This window comes from Meriones unguiculatus, assembly GCF_030254825.1.
Source record: "Meriones unguiculatus strain TT.TT164.6M chromosome 13 unlocalized genomic scaffold, Bangor_MerUng_6.1 Chr13_unordered_Scaffold_37, whole genome shotgun sequence".
In the NCBI taxonomy this organism is placed as follows: Eukaryota; Metazoa; Chordata; class Mammalia; order Rodentia; family Muridae; genus Meriones; species Meriones unguiculatus.
In genome coordinates, this window is record NW_026843647.1 from 950,443 (window position 1) to 968,576 (window position 18,134).

General features: G+C 36.2%; 1 protein-coding gene across 1 annotated transcript in view; it reads left to right on the forward strand.

Moving 5' to 3' along the window:
- The window catches only part of LOC132650939 (zinc finger protein 431-like), a gene marked incomplete at its 3' end in the record, with an annotated part of 149,153 nt that extends 136,717 nt beyond the window's left edge, over positions 1–12,436 (forward strand). The window contains exon 4 of the mRNA XM_060376260.1: positions 11,632–12,436. Within this exon, the coding sequence (XP_060232243.1) occupies positions 11,632–12,436 (805 nt within the window). The remainder of the gene's footprint in view (positions 1–11,631) is intronic.
- Positions 12,437–18,134: the final 5,698 nt, after the last annotated feature.

The following is an 18,134-nucleotide window of genomic DNA, read 5'->3' on the forward strand; positions in this document are numbered from 1 at the left end:
AAAGTTGGTTTATTTTGACAGTAGGAGAGCTTTCTGCCAATGAGTCATGCTGCATGACGTGAAAACGAGTTAAGAAACATACTGACTTGTTTTGATTGAATTAAAATGATGACAATAAATTACAGTTGAATAAAAATGTCTTAGACATTTTTATAAAAATGTCTTAGACAAGTGACACTTTTCTTAGTTTTGTTCTGATCAGCTAACCTGCCTTAGATGGTAACACTTTTATTTTTATTGGGAAAACATGGTTAAACAGTTAACATTTTAAAATATCCGTTTTTATATACTTAATGTATTATATAGTTAATGTATAAATAGTGCATAACATTATGTATTTATTTCTATTGTGAATATTATTCAAACTTTTTTGTTTTTTTTTTTTTAAGATTTTATTCATTTTATCAATGTTCTGTCTGCATGTGTGCCTGCATGCCAGAAGAGGGCAACAGATCTCAATATAGATGGTTTTGAGCCACCATGTGGTTGCCAGGAATTGAACTCAGGACCTCTGAAGGAAAAGAGATTGTTCGTGTCTGCTGAGCCACCTCTCCAGCCCCAAACTTTAGTTTTATTGTAGAGAAGAAGGAGTACTCTTTTGGAATTAAGTGAGCAGAGACACCTATAATTCCACATAACAACAGAAAATTACCTGATTTTTTTTTTTTTTACCTTTTGGAGCAGGAGGCTGAACATAAGGAGCTGCCTTGTAGGGTCCTTCCTGGAGCTGGGTAGGAGCTGTCCTTCTGGCAGCCAGAATCATCCAACTTAATGATATCTGTCTGAGCTGTGACCACAGCTTGTTTATCTGAATATCTTTACTATAATGGGTTCCAGTTGGAAGCCAAGACACAGAAGGTTAAAATGAAAGCTGTATTTTCTGAGCTCAGGGAGGTGGCCAGTTCAGGATCTGAATGGTGCCCCATAGTAAGCTTTATTGTATATTTAAAGGGTTAACTCCACAAGGCGGGGGCCCCATGGTGAGTGTTGGGGTCATCCAATCAAATTTTAGCATTGTGGATTAAGCAAGGGAGTTTTTGTTAGTGCTCTGCTGTTTTAGGATACTGGGCTCAAGGTCTTTAACTCTTTTCCAAGAACTTTAGTCTGGAATTCAAGGCCCTTAATTTATATCTCTTGACATTTGGTCCAGAGCTCAAAGTGAAAAGTGAGCAAAGAAGTGTGTCCTCTGTCCATCGTAAGGTAGGGCTTGGTAAGTGATATATTTTTATGATTTAGGCACCTTGGTTAAGATAATAGCAATTTTAACCAGATAATCAGAAAAATGTTTCAAGGGGTTGAGTGGGAAATTGCACTGCATGCTTGGGGATATGAAGTTAGTTTAATCTTGCTAGTAAAATGGAAGAGCAAAATAGAAGAGCTGCTTGGAGAAGGCTTTGCTCTGTTGTCTGCCTTCTTACACACTGTGGGGCTGCATGTTCACAAAGTATTTGCAGTAGGGGCTTGAACATAAAAATGTCCTTGGTAGGATGCAAACTCAGAGAGACCTAGTTTCTAGTATCTTTTCCAAGTTTTGACCTTGGCATTTAACTTTCAGGTGTAAGATTCCTTTGGAGTAAATTTTGTGGAGGTTGAAAATAATGTATGTGTTGAATAGCACTTCATTGTAAAGCTGTGATTTAAACGGGTAGACTTCTTGATGAAAGGATTTACCAATACATAGGTGAAAGGAAGTCATATCAAGTAGAATTTAGCCAGACTAAGTAGAGAAGTAGCATGCCAACCAGGCCTGTTAGTTTTTAAGATGCTAGGAAACACATGTTTTCTCAAGGGGATAATCAAATTTGTCTCCAGCTACAACCAAGGAGACAGCCCAGATTTATAGCAACCATTGGCCCATCTCCACGTCAAAGAAGAGACATCTAAGAAGCTACTTAATTGCCATTACAGACTCACAGCCAACATTAAAGACTGGTGTACCAGAAAGTTGCAGTTTTCTTCTTGAGAAAAGCCTAGCTCTGTCACATGGGGAAGACATTTGGTGAAAACCAATTGAACAGGGAAAACACTGTTGTGTTGCAGGCTGCTCTGATCAAACAAAGCTTTCCCCAAAAGTCTCAAGAATGTAGGATCACCTAACTTCTTCTCACACTCCTCAGATATGCTTGGCAGAGCTAATAGAACCTGTAGCCTGCACTTTGGGAGATTTCCCCAAAATTCTGAGGTATTTAAAATAAAGCACTGTTCCTTTTCTATAACCAGCAATAGGGTGAGCTGCAGGGTTGGGACATTTGAGGAGGGTTTCTTTCAGATTCTGAGAACCCAACTCTTTCCAACACATGGAGATACCCTCATCAGTTCCAAAGTCACTGTGTTCTTGGTAAATAATGTTCTTGAGATCCTGTGTTCCCCTTCTGCAGTGTTGTTTTTTTATACTCCTCATGATTTTATCCCATTTTATGAGTTTTTATGAGAGTGTCTGATCAATTCATAGACATCTCCTGTTTCCTTCCATTTCCTCGCAAGAAGTAGTGTAAAATATGCTATTCTTCTTAAGAAGCTTACTTAGTATAAGATATCACTTGTGCAATACCTTCCCACCCTAGCTATTACATTTTCTACCTTCTACTTTTCCTAATATTTGAAACCTCTGAGACCTCTCACTTATACCATGTCACTGAATAATGATATACTGTAATAGGGGAGTTGAGTACAGAAACCGTTCTAAAAATATCTTTGCTGTGTAAATCTCCCAATTGACTCAGTGCCTAAACTTGAACTCTCTAATCCATATTGAAACTGTTTAATATATAACCTGGAGCCTAAAAGAGACTTAAGGAAGACTGCAGGTATGGAGTACAAAATCAGCTGTAGGCAGTCTTCTTTTATAGCATTAACTAGAACTGGACACATGCTACTATTAAAGAGAATTCTTTAAATTAACCATTTAATTGTGTGTGGCATTCTTTCTTCTGGGTGGTGGGTATTAATTCTATAATAGCTGCATCTTCAGCCTTTTGGAAAAATATTTCTGAGACAAGCTTTGTTGGCTCAGGTCACGTTAATCCCAGTCTATTGTTCCCCAGATGCATAACTTTGCCTTCCACTTGGTTAAAATTCAGCAGAGTTTTAGACATTACTCATTTGAGACATATAATGAGCTGTTTATTGTGTGCAGTAGGAAGACAGTTTGGAAAAAATGAAGGTTGGATTTCTGGAAGTTTTAAACATTGTTTCCCAATTCAATTTTTTGTGAAAAATATTTCAATTTTACAAATAGGTTACAAAATAGTGTCAAGGAGGAAATGTGGATGAAACTTTAGAAGTATTTTATTAGCATCCTTTTACCTTTCTAATAACAGCAGCCATGATGATGTGGCTTAAGGAAATCAATTCCAGGGTTAAAAGGAGTTTAAGGAGCTGTAAAATAAAAGGAGCTGCAGAGGTGTCTGAAGTGTACATGGTGTTACACAGGTACATAGGACAAATTTCACGTTTTGTGCTGGAATAGATGTGGCAAGAACGAGACATAAAATTAATATTTAACATTGTTTTGTTTATTGGAATCAGTAAGACTGGTTTTGCCTGCAGTCACTAGGGGGACCTACAGCTCCATAGACCACCTTTCTGGTGACCTCCATTTACAGAGAGAGGTCTAGAGCAGGGGGACTTAAAAAAAGATTAGTTGTTTCTAGAAGGTAATATGAATAGTGTAAGGATAATTTTGAGTTATTTTTTGGGTGTTGTGATGTTTCTGTTTATTTAATTTCTATATGTATACAATCATAGGTAACATTGGTGTACTTCATATTTTTCTTGGTTGAGTTTCCTCGGGTATCTTAATGAAATCTTGACTATATTTTTGGGCTTATGTTCTTAGTATTTTTGCATTATTCTTTCACAAATGTTGCATAATTTTCATTGTTGTGGTTGTAAAGTAAGTATAGAAGTCATATTTTGTCTGTGTGTAAAACATCTTCATAATACTGCTGAGAATTCTGAGTTATTTTTTCACATGGCAAATTCAGTTGGTAGCATGCCATCATAGAATGGCTGGTTGCCAGCATCCAAAGAGCAAGCAGGTGCTGGACCTAGGTACCCTACACATATCGAACTGATAGGCAGCTTTGTCTTTGTGTCGGTCACCTAGCATTTGAAATGGGGGCTGTCTGTCATATTGACACAGTTGCCTTTTTATGAATCACTTTGCCATAGCTGAGCTGCCTTGTCCGGCCTCAGTGGAAGAAGATGCACTTAATTCATATGTAACTTGGTGTGTTGAGGAGAGTTGATATGGCGAGACTCCCCTTCTCTGAAAAGAAGATGAAGAGGAGTACAGGTAGAAGGGGGAGGATGATACCAGGAAAAGAGGAGGTACAGAGCTGTAAGCAGGTTATAAAGTGAAAAAATAAACGAAGTAATGAGAAAATGGCTGGTTTTTATGTAAGTGAAAGATTGTGTTGACATGATTCTATAGACACTCTTCAATTGTGGGTGACAGTATCTCTGAGCTGGATAAGAAAGCTAGCTGAGCATAAGATGATGAAGAAACGAGATCAAGGAAGGAAACAATATTTGCCATGTTTGTTTGTTTTTTTGTTGTTGTTGTTTGTTTCTTTTTTTCCTTAGTTTACTTGAAACTTGAGATTCTATCCTAGGATTCCAAATTAATGGAATCTGATCAGACAGGACCAAACAAGGATGGAAGATGTACCCACAGTGTGTTCTGTTTTATCAACATATTTTACCAATGTTAATATTAAAATGCTTAATGTATGTATGGTTTGAAGTTACATGCTTCTTTATGGTCTCATTTCTTACTACATGGCACATCATGCTGAAGTTCTGCCTTGTAAGAGAATTTTCTACAGGTTCTATATAATGCCACAACAATGAGATTTATTTCAAAAAAGCATGTTATATATGTATAATATGGCTGTGTTCTTAGACTATGACAGATATATGAAGATTTGATGACGGTTTTGGGGGTTTATTTTGACCATTTTAATTTGATGGTCAATGTCATGTTGCCAGTTTTCCCTCTGGATATTTCAGGGAATGTATTAATATTATTCTTTTTTTTCACTTTTATTTATTATGTTTATTTCATGTTCCACATACACCCCCTCCCTTATTCCCTCTCAATCCCACTGTTTCTCTCTTTGAGTGTATTAAATTTTTTAAAGAAATTAGTTTGTTTTTTGACTTTACATCCAAAGGGTGAACCCTCCTTCCTTTGCTCTCAGTCCACCCTCACCCTTCTCTCTCCCCTCCCAGAAAAAAATGGAGCCCTGGTCTCCCTGTATCACTCCATTGCAGCACATCAAGTCACATCAGGACTGAGCATATCCTCATCCACTAAGGCCAGTCTAGGCATGCCTAATGGATAGAGGATCTAAAAGCAGGCAGTAGAGTTCATATTAGAAACAATCCCCTCCACTTACCGCCCAACCCACATGGACCAAGCCACCCATAGTACAGATAAGTTCAAGAGGCCCAGATCCAGAAAATGCATGCTCCTTAGTTGATGGCTCATTTTTTGTACCCCCCATGGGTCTGGTTTACTTGTCTCTGTTAGTCTTCTTGTTGCTTCCTATCTCTTCCAGGTTCTTCTATCTTTCCCCCAGTACTTCCATAAGACCCCAGAGATCCACCCCATGCTTAGGTACAAGTTCCAGCATCTGTCTCCATTGGCTGCTGGGTGGAGCCTCTGAGATAATAGGCATGTTTAGGCTATTTTCTACAAGCTCAGCAAAGCAACATTTATAATTTCTTTGGCTGGCTCTCTAGTGTAAGGTGGGTCTCAGGTTGGCCAAATTATTGGTTGGACTGTCCCTCAATGTTTGTTCCCTCATTATCCCCAAACTTCTTGTAAGAAGGGTAATTTTTGGATTGTGGGTTTTGTGGTCCAGTTCTTGTTCCCTTTCTCTACTAGTCCTGACAGGCTAGGAGGTAGTCACTTAATTTTCCATGTCTCTTTTCCCCCTGCCGCTTCATTAGAAGTCTCAGCTAGAGTCAACCCATTCACACCCAGGTCCTCTCAGGAACCTTCCCTGTCAAGTGACTCCAAAGAGAAACCACCTCAGTTTCCCTTCTTGTTCTCAGCTCTCTCACCTCCTACTACAATTCTCCCCACATCTGATACCCACATTTGTTTCCCTCCCCATTCCAACTTCTACCCAGTTCCTTTTCTTCATCCACTTCTGCTGTCTGTTCTGTTTTCTATTCTGAGTGACATTTGGCAACCTCCCATGGGCCCTTCTTGTTACTTAGCTTCTTTGGGTGAGTGGATTCTAATATGCTCATCCTGTACTATAATTTCATAGGTCTAATATTCACTTATTAGCAATGTGTTCATTTCTGTGTCTGGATTACCTCTCTCAGGATGATCTTTTTTAGTGTTATCCATTTGCCTGCAATTTCCATGATTTATTTTTAATAACTGAGGAGTATTCAATTCTGTAAATATATTAGTAGTTCTTTATCCATTCTTCACTTTCTGACTATTACGAATAAAACAACTATGAACATAGTAGAACAAATGTCTTTGTTCTATAATGGAACATCTTTTGGATGTATTCTCTGGAGTGGTAGAGATGAGTATTGAGGTAGAACTATGCCCAATTTTCTGAGAATGCACCAGTTTTATTACCAGAGAAGTAGTACAAGTTTGCATTCTCATCAGCCTTGGAGGAAAGTTCCCTTTTCTCCACATCTTCACCAGAATGTGTTTCACTTGAGTTTTTTATCTTAGCAATTTGAATGGTGTAAGATGGAATCTTAGAGTCATTTTGATTTCCATTTGTCTGATGGCTAAGGACTTTGTTCTTTTCTTTAAGTGTTTCTCAACCATTTGAGATTCCTCTGTTATGACTTCTCAGTTTAGCTCTGAAACACAGTTTTAAATTGATTTATTTGATTTGTTGGTCTTTAATTTCTTAAGTTCTTTGTATATTTTGGATATTACCTTTCTGTCTGATGTAGGGTTGATATAGATATTTTCCCAATCTGTTGACTGCTGTTTTGTTCTATTGATAGTGTCCTTTGATTTACAGAAGCTTTTCAATTTCTTGAAATGCCATTTATTGTTGATCTCAGAGCCTGTGCTGCTGTTGTTCTCCTGTGTTAATTAGTTCCAGAATTTTCTCCACATTGTCTTCTGTATGATTGAGTCTCTGGGTTTATGTGACGGTCTTTGATCCCCTTGGACTTGAGTTTCTGCAGGGTGATACAAAGGGTCTATTTTCATTTTTCTATGTGCAGACATCTACCACCATTTGTTTAAGATAATGTCTTTTTTCCATTGTATAATTTTGGCTTCTTTGTTGAAAGTAAAGTTCCAATAGGAGTGTGGGTTTATTTCTGTGTCATTATTCCAATTTTATAGGATTGTACTGTTATCAAGGATATTTTATTTTTCCACTTGAATTTAATCTTTGAATTGTGTTGGAATGTTGTTGGGAAATGTAGACTCCATTTTTTTTTAAAGTGACATTGTTCTTATATACTTTAAATCTTCTTTTTTTCCCCTTTTTTTTCTTAAATTTTTCATCAATTACACTTTATTCATTCTGCATCCCCCTATAAGCCCCTCCCTCCTCCCATCCCAATCCCACCCTCCCTCCTCCCTCTACTTGCATGCCACTCCCCAAGTCCACTAATAGGGGAGGTTCTCCTCTCCTTTCTGATCTTAGTCTGTCAGTTCACATCAAAAGTGGCTGTATTGTCCTCTACTGTGGCCTGGTAAGGCTGCACCCCCCCCCCAGAGGGAGGTGATCAAAGAGCAGGCCAATCAGATTATGTCAGAGGCAGTCCCTCTTCACATTACTATGTAACCCAATTGGACTCTGAACCCATTTTTAAGAATGCTGTTTTAGAGAAAGGGGATAAAGGGAGGATTTGGGAGGGGAGAAGGAGGAGGGATACAAAGTTAATAAACTGTAATTAATAAAATATTTAAAAAAGAATGTTGTTTTTCTATGTTAATCCTATATATCCATGAGTTTGGGAGATCTTTCCATCTTTTGATATTTTCTTCAGTTTCTTTCTTTAAAGACTTCAAATTCTAGTCATAGAGGTCTTTCACTTAATGTTTGTGTCTACTGTTCAGGGTGTTGTTCCCCAAATTTTATTCTCAGCCCATTTTTTATTTGTATACAGAAGGAATAATGAAAATTTTAGTTGTGTTCCCAGCCACTTTGTGGAAAGTATATTTCAACTGTAGGAATTCTCTGGTAGGATTTCTTGGGTCACCTATGTATACTAGGAAATCATCTGAGAATAGTGATACTTTGAATTCTTCCTTTCCAACTTGTATCTCCTTGATAACCTTCAGTTGTCTTATTATTTTGGCTAGGACTTAAGGAGTTTATTGAAGAGATATGGAGAGGGGAGGCATCCTTGTCCTGTACCTCATATGAAAGGAATTTCTTTAAGTTTCTCTCCAAATGATTTGATGTTAGCCCTCACCTTGCTCTTTACTGCCTTTATTATGTTATGTATGTGCCTGATTCCTTATATGCCTGATTTCTCCAAGTCTTTTAACATGAAGGGGTGTTAGATTTTGTCAGAAGCTTTTTCTCATCTAATGAGATGATCATGTGATCTTGGTCTTTCAGTTTGTTTATATGGTGGATTACACTGATGGGTTTTCACATGTTGAACCATCCCTGTATCCCTGAGATTAAGCCAATTTGTTCATCATGTATATCTTTGATGTGTGCTTGGATTTGTTTTGTGAGTATTTTATTGAATATATTTGTGTTATAGACAGCTATTAGCTGTCATGTGGGTGCTCAGAATTTAACCCAGGTCTTCTGGAATAACAGACAGTGTTCTTAACCACTGAGTCATACCTCCATCCCCATGTTGCCTATTTATGATCAACATTTAAATTGCTAATATTTTCTCTCTACTTTTGTAATTGTTCAAACATACATTTCATTTAAAAAATATTAATATTACAGTTTAAAATGAGGCACTTCAGGTTTCTAGTTATTTATGCAGAACTGGAGTGGATGTATAAATCTATGTAGAAACTTGAGAAAGTTTTTTTTTCTTATTTGTTTGATTAATTTTTACATATTATTCAGGATCTCATTATGTACCCATGAGTGTCCTGGAACTTATTGCATAGGGCAGTCTACCATCCAGCGATATGCGATACACCAGCCTCTGTTTCTTGAGTGATTTTGGAATTAAAGTCATCAGAAAATACACCCAGCCTGCCCATTCTTATAAGAGTCAGGAATCGTTTATACTCTTTCTCTCATGTGGGCTCAGTACTGTTTTTCTGTTTACTCTGTCTCTCTCCATCTTTATCTGTTAATTGACATTTCTCTTGCAAGTCTGTAGCCTAGTTAAATGATAAAATAATACAGGTGAACTTCACTATTCAGTTTCCTCCTAAAAAGAGTTAGTTATTTCATTAAAACTTGTGTGTCACAAAATAAGTAGAAGAAACACCAGAATACTTTGAAAATACTGTAAATGAAGGATACATCGCCAGTATTCTAAGTATCATGCTTTCTGTTGTACACGTGTGTGGCTATTTTAGAGTATATTGACCTACAATGATGTGCATGTGAACTTCACTCGAGAAGAGTGGGCTTTGCTGGATCCTTCCCAGAGGAATCTCTACAAAGATGTGATGCTAGAGACCTACAGGAATCTCACTGCTATAGGTAGGAAAGTGAATTTTCTTTACTTCTTAAAATATGGAGAAACACTTTATTCATTATTGATGTGCTTCTGTAATTTCTCTTGAGGATGAGGAAGAATGAGATGAATGGTTCTTTGACTGACCATAGATCACGACTTAAACTTTGTATTATTTCCAATAATAAAGCATACATTTTCTGTTACTGTATTTTAGGCTACAATTGGGAAAGTCATAATATAGAAGAGCATTGTCAAAGTTCTAGAAGTCATGCAAGGTAATTTTCATTGTAACCTGATATGAATATGGTTCTGAGAAAATTTTAATATATTCTGGAAGTTTGAAAGAGAATGAACAGTACAAATGAACTGTTTTAAGTGTATTTATTGATGATGACTAACTTGTTACTAAACCATGTACCTCCATGTTACGTATTTGATGTGTGTTTGCAAGGCACTCCTCTAAGAAAGAATTCAAGGAAATCATACTTATGCAAGATCAATGTTTAAATTGTTTACTCATTAGCACTATGAGGTAAAACTGCAATTTGTTTAGTATCCTACAACTCAGATATTGCCAAATGTATTCACAATAAATACGTGATGAAAGTATATCCAAAACATTATACTAATCAACTCGTCCATAGTAAAATGGGGTTAATCATATACTTGTAGTAATATGCCTAAGTTTTGTGAGAAGGGCAGTTTTTTAGAGTCAAAAATGTTGTTGTGGAAAAATCACAATCCCTATAGCACATGTCTGTGATGAACAAAAATCAAATGTGTGAATGCATCATGAAATCATGTCATTTATTATTATTCTTTTAATAGTTAGTGATATCATGATATATCACAATGAGTTTAAGTCATTTTAATACATGTATATTGAAAGAAACAATGTACCACCCAGAACAACTAAAAGATATAGTACTCCCCATTTTGAATAGATGTTTAAAAATTGATACCTATTATGCTTTATATGGGCTATTTAGAGCTGCCAGCAGTACAAAGAATGACACATAGGCTTTTTAATATTTTAAAGTTTAGGCAATTTACCTGGGCAGATTCTGAACCCTATTTTTCCCCTAACACAGTGTCCAAAAGCAAGGCCAGTTCTACCTCTTTGTTCATGTTCGTATCCATCTTTTAACCTCACTGTCATGCTGGTGAGTGGCCTGTCATTTGCTTTCTTCTTTCCAGCAACCCTCTCTCACTCAGGAGTTCTGTCCTCCATTTTGTGCCCTACTATCACTTATTAGCTCTTTCTTATTTCCAATAGATAAGGAAGCACAAATGTTTACAAAATATAGGACAGGTGATTGGCTGTACAACTAACAATACTATTATTTCGTCAGTATTATTCACATATTCTGGCACACTTTCACACAATATACACCAACATCAATTAACTGGTTATTCACCTTCATTAGGAATTCTCACAAAAGCACACTGCAAAAAAATAAGTTTTAGGAATATACAAATTATTCTTTTTCTCAGTTATCTTTACATATTTAGTATGGCACACAGTATGGGGAAAGTTATTAATCCAGTCATTGTGTTAAAGCTCTGAGGTATTTCAGTTTTCTACAAATATGTGGTAAAACATCTTATAGAAAAAAGTATATAATAAATGTGAGCCAGGTAACAAATATTTTTACCATCATAGGTATTTTCAAATATGCAAAACAACCCATAGAGAAGGAGAACACCGTGAATATAACAATACTGATGAAAACTCAAAATGTACTTCTTTCCCTTTAATTCAAATCGCAAAATTAAGTCATGTGGCAAAAACATCCATTAGTGTAATGAATGTGGAAAAGGTGTCATATGTGCCAATTATCTTTGCAGGTATGAAAACAATCATTGTGCAGACAAACTCCTTGAAGATACTCAATATGAAGTCTTTGCACATCACAGTACTCCCCACACGTGGAAAAGTATGCATACTGGTACAGATCACTATGAATGTAGCCTATATAGTAATGCCTTTGCACATAAAAGTCATTTCCTAAGACATAAAAGTATACATATAGGAGAGAAACCTCATAAATGTAACCAATGTGGTAAATCCTGTGCATCTAACAGTGATCTACTAAGACATAAAGGAACTCACACTGGAGAAAAACCTTATGAATGCAATCAATGTGGAAAAGCCTTTGTACGTAACAGTAGTCTCCTAGTACATAAAAGAACTCACACTGGAGAGAAACCTTATGAATGTAATCAATGTGGTAAAGCCTTTGTATGTAACAGTCATCTCCTAAGACATAAAAGAACTCATTCTGGAGAGAAACCTTATGCATGTAACCAGTGTGGTAAAGCCTTTGCATGTAACAGTCATCTCCTAAGACATAAAAGAACTCATTCTGGAGAGAAACCTTATGAATGTAACCAGTGTGGTAAAGCCTTTACATGTAACAGTAGTCTCATAGTACATAACAGAGCTCACACTGGAGAGAAAGCTTATGAATGTAACCAATGTGGTAAAGCCTTTGTCTGTAACAGTCATCTCCTAAGACATAAAAGAACTCATTCTGGAGAGAAACCTTATGCATGTAACCAGTGTGGTAAAGCCTTTGCATGTAACAGTAATCTTTTAATACATAAACGAACTCACACTGGAGAGAAACCTTATGAATGTAACCAATGTGGGAAAGCCTTTGCATATAACAGTAGTCTCCTAGTACATAAAAGAGCTCACACTGGAGAGAAATCTTATGAATGTAACCAATGTGGTAAAGCCTTTACATGTAACAGTAGTCTCATAGTACATAAAAGAAATCACACTGGAAAGAAACCTTATAAATGTAACCAATGTGGTAAAGCCTTTGCATATAATAGTGTTCTCCTAAGACATAAAAGTCTTTGTTGCAGAAAATTCTTATGAATATAACTAATGTCATGAAATCTTTTCATATAAGACTTATCTTGAACAAGAACACTTATTGGAGTGAAACCCTATGAATATAACCAATGTGTCAAAACAATCTTCGTGTACATAGAAGAAGCACACTCGATAGAAACTTTATGAATGTAACCAATGTGATAAAGCATTTTGACATAATAATCTCCTATGACATAAAGAACGTATATGAATGTAACTAAGGTGGTAAATCCATTACATGTAACAGTAGTCTTCTAATACAAAAAAGAGTTCACACTGGAGAGAACTCTTATGGATGTAATCAACTAGTTTAAGCCTTTGCAAGTAACAGTGATCTCCAAAACATAAAAGAACTCAGACTTGAGAGAAACCTTATTAATGTAATCTATGTGGTAAAGCCTGTTCACATAACAGTCATCTCCTAATAAAAACTTACTATTCACAATCATCTTCTATGTCATTAAAGAATTCATACTGGAACGAAAGACCGTGAGTGTATTTACATGGTGAAGCTACTCCACATTTGTATAACCTTTGTCATCATGAAAGAATTCATACAGAGAGAAAATTTATGAAGGTGTTAAAATGGGAGACCTTTTCACATATCGATATTCTACATCATCATAAAAGTTTCAAAATGGAGAGAAAATATGAGAATATAATCAATATGGTAAGGCTTTTGTGTTCTTATGTCCAGTGAATCCAATACAACTCAAACAGGTCAATACAGATGAAAAAAAAATATTGTCATCCAGTTTGATTAGGGACACATAATGTTGAACTGTGATGCCCACCCATCCAATGAGCCAGAAAGTTACATAGGTTCTGAACTTGAAAATCATAAACATCTTTACTGTTTCACAACTGAATTATTTCCGTCAGTCATGGTTTAGGGATATGGGATTGGTTTACGTCAATGAGGAAGTCACCTGATACAAAATGTAGGTTTTACAGTCAAAACAATCATATCCATTTGTTCTTTTGTGGTTAGAAAAAGTATTATGTTTTAGGAAAGAGAATCTGTGGTTTGGGTCAGTCATTATGTTAGGGGACCAGAAATCATGGTATGGAACAGTCAGGTTTTGGGCAACAAAAGTTAAGTAATTAAAGCCAGTCAGCTATTGGGATGTCTACAGCTTTCCTAGGGACTGTGAACTTAAACATATGTTCACCCTATAAATCAATGAAGGCTGGTAACTAAAAGGAAATACTTAGGACAAATTGCTTTTGCATGTTCCCACATACAATTTGCGTTTACATGTTTTGCATATCAAAGTAATCTTCAAGTATACAAATGGTCAGATAGTAGAGAGAAACCTAACACATGTCTTCAATATGATAAAGCCTTTTCTTAATACAGTTATCTCCAAATACATAAAGAACACACACTGCAGTGAAACCCTCTGAATAAGCAATGTGGTAAATCCTTTTCATAGGGTTTTCTTTGAAATCATGAGAAAAAGTCATGCTGCAGAGAAACCTCATGAATTTGGTCAGTATGGTAAGGTTTTCTGCTTCATGCTACCATTATATAAGAGTAAAAGCTTTACTGTGTGGGCTACATCTTAAAGCCTTTGCATATCACAGTAGTCTTTGAGAACCTAAAAGAACTCATTCTGTAGAACATCTATTAGAATGAAAGATTTGTAAAGGTCTTTGACCCACCAACTTGCATTCAATTACACTAGATTAGTTTGGAGGAAAATTCTAAGAAGTGTCAACGATGTATACATGTGTTTGTGACATCCATCCTTATTTTGTTTCCAATTGAAATCTCATATGGACCAAAGGCATATGAATTTAAACAATAAGATAATCCTTTTTTATTTCACAACTCAGTTCAATTACATGAAATAAATCATCCAGTTGTAAGGTGTATGTGTGCGTATTAGTACGTTTTCTGTGACCAAACGCAATGTCTAAGGCAACTTCCAAATGTGTTGACTTTTCCTTATGACCTGAGAGGATATGGGATCACTATAAATTGGGCAACACAAGTGTCTTACATGGCAGCTAAAGTAAGAAGGTTGGAGCTCACCTTCACCACTTGCAGCATGAAGCAGCAACTGGGAACTACAGATGGTATGCAGCTGAAAACTATCAGGCCCACCCCAAGTAACATACTTTCTCCATCAGGGATACATTTTTTAAACATTCCCAAATGATACCACCTACTGAGAAGGATTCATTTCTCTGATTTCAAACCTACATGTTTGATTTCTGTTACATGAAGGAATTCATGATGAAGACATTTGTAGATAAGCCTGTAGTTGCCTCAACACCTGAATTCAGTAATGAATGCTTATACAAGTAAAACATTCATGAGTAAACATATATTTAAGAATTTGCTTTAATTTCTCTTATGTGATAACAGTTTTTCTTTGTTTGTTTATGTGCCTGTCCATTCTAGTTTCCAAGTAGACTAGACCCATTGATTTTCTCATACCAGGAATTATAGAAAGTTGTCAAAAACCTGACGTAGGTCCTGGGAATGAACTTGACTTAACTGCAAAACCATGTATGTAGTACTGTAAATATCTTAAATCTTAATATATTATCTTGATGTCACTAAGTAGAAAAGCATTCGTAGAAGAGAGCAATCTTATTTATGCAAAAGAGTTTATTACTTTGGACATAATAAATGTATTCATTTGCAAGAAAAGAAACTATTTTGAATCTGTTTTTATCACAGCCTCGGAGGAAGTAATTATTTACCATGTTCACTTCATTGTAATGGAGGAGATCACCAATTGTGGTTGTGGTCTGAACTTTGAAACATTGGAGTAGGTATTGAATTTGTTGTGTGTGTAGCAAATCCATTCACAGAAGTTTATTAGGTTGTTCTGATATTCCTTCTGTGGCAGCTGTTCATATTCTAATGCATTTCCACTTGGTGAGAGTTATTTTTCTGCTGTAATGTATAGAATGGAATCCCCATCCTCTATGTGGTCCATTGCTTATTTATATCAGGCCATGTGAGATCATAGTTTTCAAGGAAGGGTCTATGAGAACTTGTACTTTTTTATGTTTTCACAAATTCACTTAAGATGTTTGTTTTTAAGCCTTGCTTGGATATCAACAATTAAGTGATGCTTAGTAATATGTGTGTACATATGTATGTATATATTGTTTCAAGTTTCATGCTTCTAAATGTTCCCACATTTACTATATGGCACATCATCTTGAAATATTGCCTTCTTAGAGATTTATCTAGAGGTGATAGTTAATGTAACAGCAATGAGATTTATTTCAAAAACCATGTTGTGTGTATAATGGAATATTCATTCTTAGGCTATGACAGATATATAAAGAGTATGTGATACTCTATGGGGTCTATTTTGGTCATGGTTATATGATATTCAAGTTTATGTTGTCTCTTTTGCATACCACAAACACTCACCACTAAGCTCATTGAGACTCATAAAACTTATTTGAAAAATTACATCAGTACAATATTGTCTTCTATTCTGATTATGAATATATTGTCATCTGAGGATGGAAGAAAATGAAATTATTTGAATAATAAATGCTACTTGCAAATGAAAATTATACACTCCTGTCTTCTTTTGGAATGTGTTAGTTCTTTCTTAGGAGTAAAGGCTTGTTCTTAAGACTTTCTCAAAACTGCAAGTGAATGTCAGAGAATTGTCTCAGTTGGTAAATTTAGTTATTGCTAAGCCTGATGATTTGAGCTCAATCCCTGAGTAATCCATATCATTGCTACAGATTTTTCTAATATTTCTATAGTTGGGCTGTTGTATATTCAAATTCACACATTAGCAGATATGTAAATATATTTTCAGGCTAAATAAGGGCCAGTGTAGTCACTGGCCAAAAGACTCTTTGTATTCCATGTCAAGAATTTATATATGGGATGTAGATAATAAACAGAAATAAGTTGTACTCTCACTATCACATATACACAATAACATGTATGTATACACAAACACACTCCAGCATTTTTTAATTTATTTTTTATTGATTACAGTTTATTCACTTTGTATCCCTGCTATAGACCCCTCCTCATCCCCTCCCAATCTTACCCTCTCTCCCTCTTTTTCTCCTATGCCCCTCCCCCAGTCCACTGGATAGGGGAGGTACTTCTCTCCTTCCATCTGAACCTAGTCTATCAGGTTTAATAGGGACTGTCTTCATTGTCTTCCTCTGTGGACTGGTAAGGCTGTTTCCTCTGCAGGCAGAGGTGATCAAAGAGCCAAGCCCTGAGTTCATGTCAGAGACAGTCCTTGTCCCCATTACTAGGGTACCCTCTTGGACACTAAGCTGCAATGGGCTAAATCTGTCGGGTACTACATTATCTCCATTTGTGGTTCTTGTTTGGATTATGAGTCTCCAAAAATCCCTGTGCCCAGATTTTTTCATTCTATTTCTCTCCTGGTGGAGCTCCTGTCCCCTCCAGGTCTTTCTATCTCCCCCTTCTTTCATTAGATTACCTGTACTCTGCCCAAAGTTTGGTTATGAGTCTCAGCATATGTTTTGATACCCTGCTGGATGGAGTCTTTCAGAGGCCATCTGTGGTAGGTTCCTGTCTAGTTCCCTGTTTTCTCTGTCTTCTGATGTCCATCCCGTTTGCATTTCTGAATGAAGATTGAGCATCTTACCCAGGGTCCTCCTTTTTGATTAGCTTCTTTAGCTGTACAGATTTTAGTATAATTATCCTATATTATATATCTTATATCCAGTTATAAATGATCAAATTAACAAAGCAATGCAGCCACTTATAGATGACAGAAATTATTTGTAGAAGTTGAAGACTTGTTGTTGTTCTTGAAAAGGAAAATGGTTCCTCTGTACATCTTATTTTATCCTTTAATTTATTGATTCAAGGATAGACCACTTAAAAAAAATCATAGCTTGGCTCAGAAGTGCATCCTTGTCACCCTAAACCTAGGATTCAGTGGCAGGCTGATCTCTCTGAGACTGAGGCCAGATTGTTCCACAGAGTGTGTTCTCTGTTTGTTTGTTTTTGAGACACAATTTTCTTGTGTAACTTTGGCTGTTCTGGACTCACTTTTTAGACCCAGCCATCCTCAAAATCACATAAATCTGTTTGTCTCTTCCTCCTTGAGTGCTGGGATTACAGGTGTGTGCCACCATGCCCAGCTCCATGGACACTTCTAAAACAGGCATGGCTATGTAGGAATATGATGTATCAAAATGATTTCAAAATGCAAACTATCAAGTTATAGATTTTTTTTCCTGAGGGATAGTGTACACAGGGATGTTAGAAGTTTTCTGAAATTGGGCTCTCTGTCCTTTCTGTAAGTGAGAACTGTAGCAGTGTAATATCCCTCTCCTAGATCAGACATTATTACCAGATGGCATTGCTCCCTGAGCAATCTACTTTCATTGCCTCATTTACTTCATTTTCAGCTAAGAACTGTGGTCAAAAGTAAACATTCCAGAGGCATTTATGTCCATAATTTTAAAAATTTTACATCTATTTCTCCATGACTTTGAGCCAAGAGTGCCTTTTTATCTCTTATTTTTACATTATTATCACATTCAGAATAAGACTTAATTCAGAATGTCTCTGAGTAGACAAACCACCATTTGAACTTATCCATATGCCGTAAGTTAAATTCCGGTGCTTGCTTTGTTGAAGCAAACCATT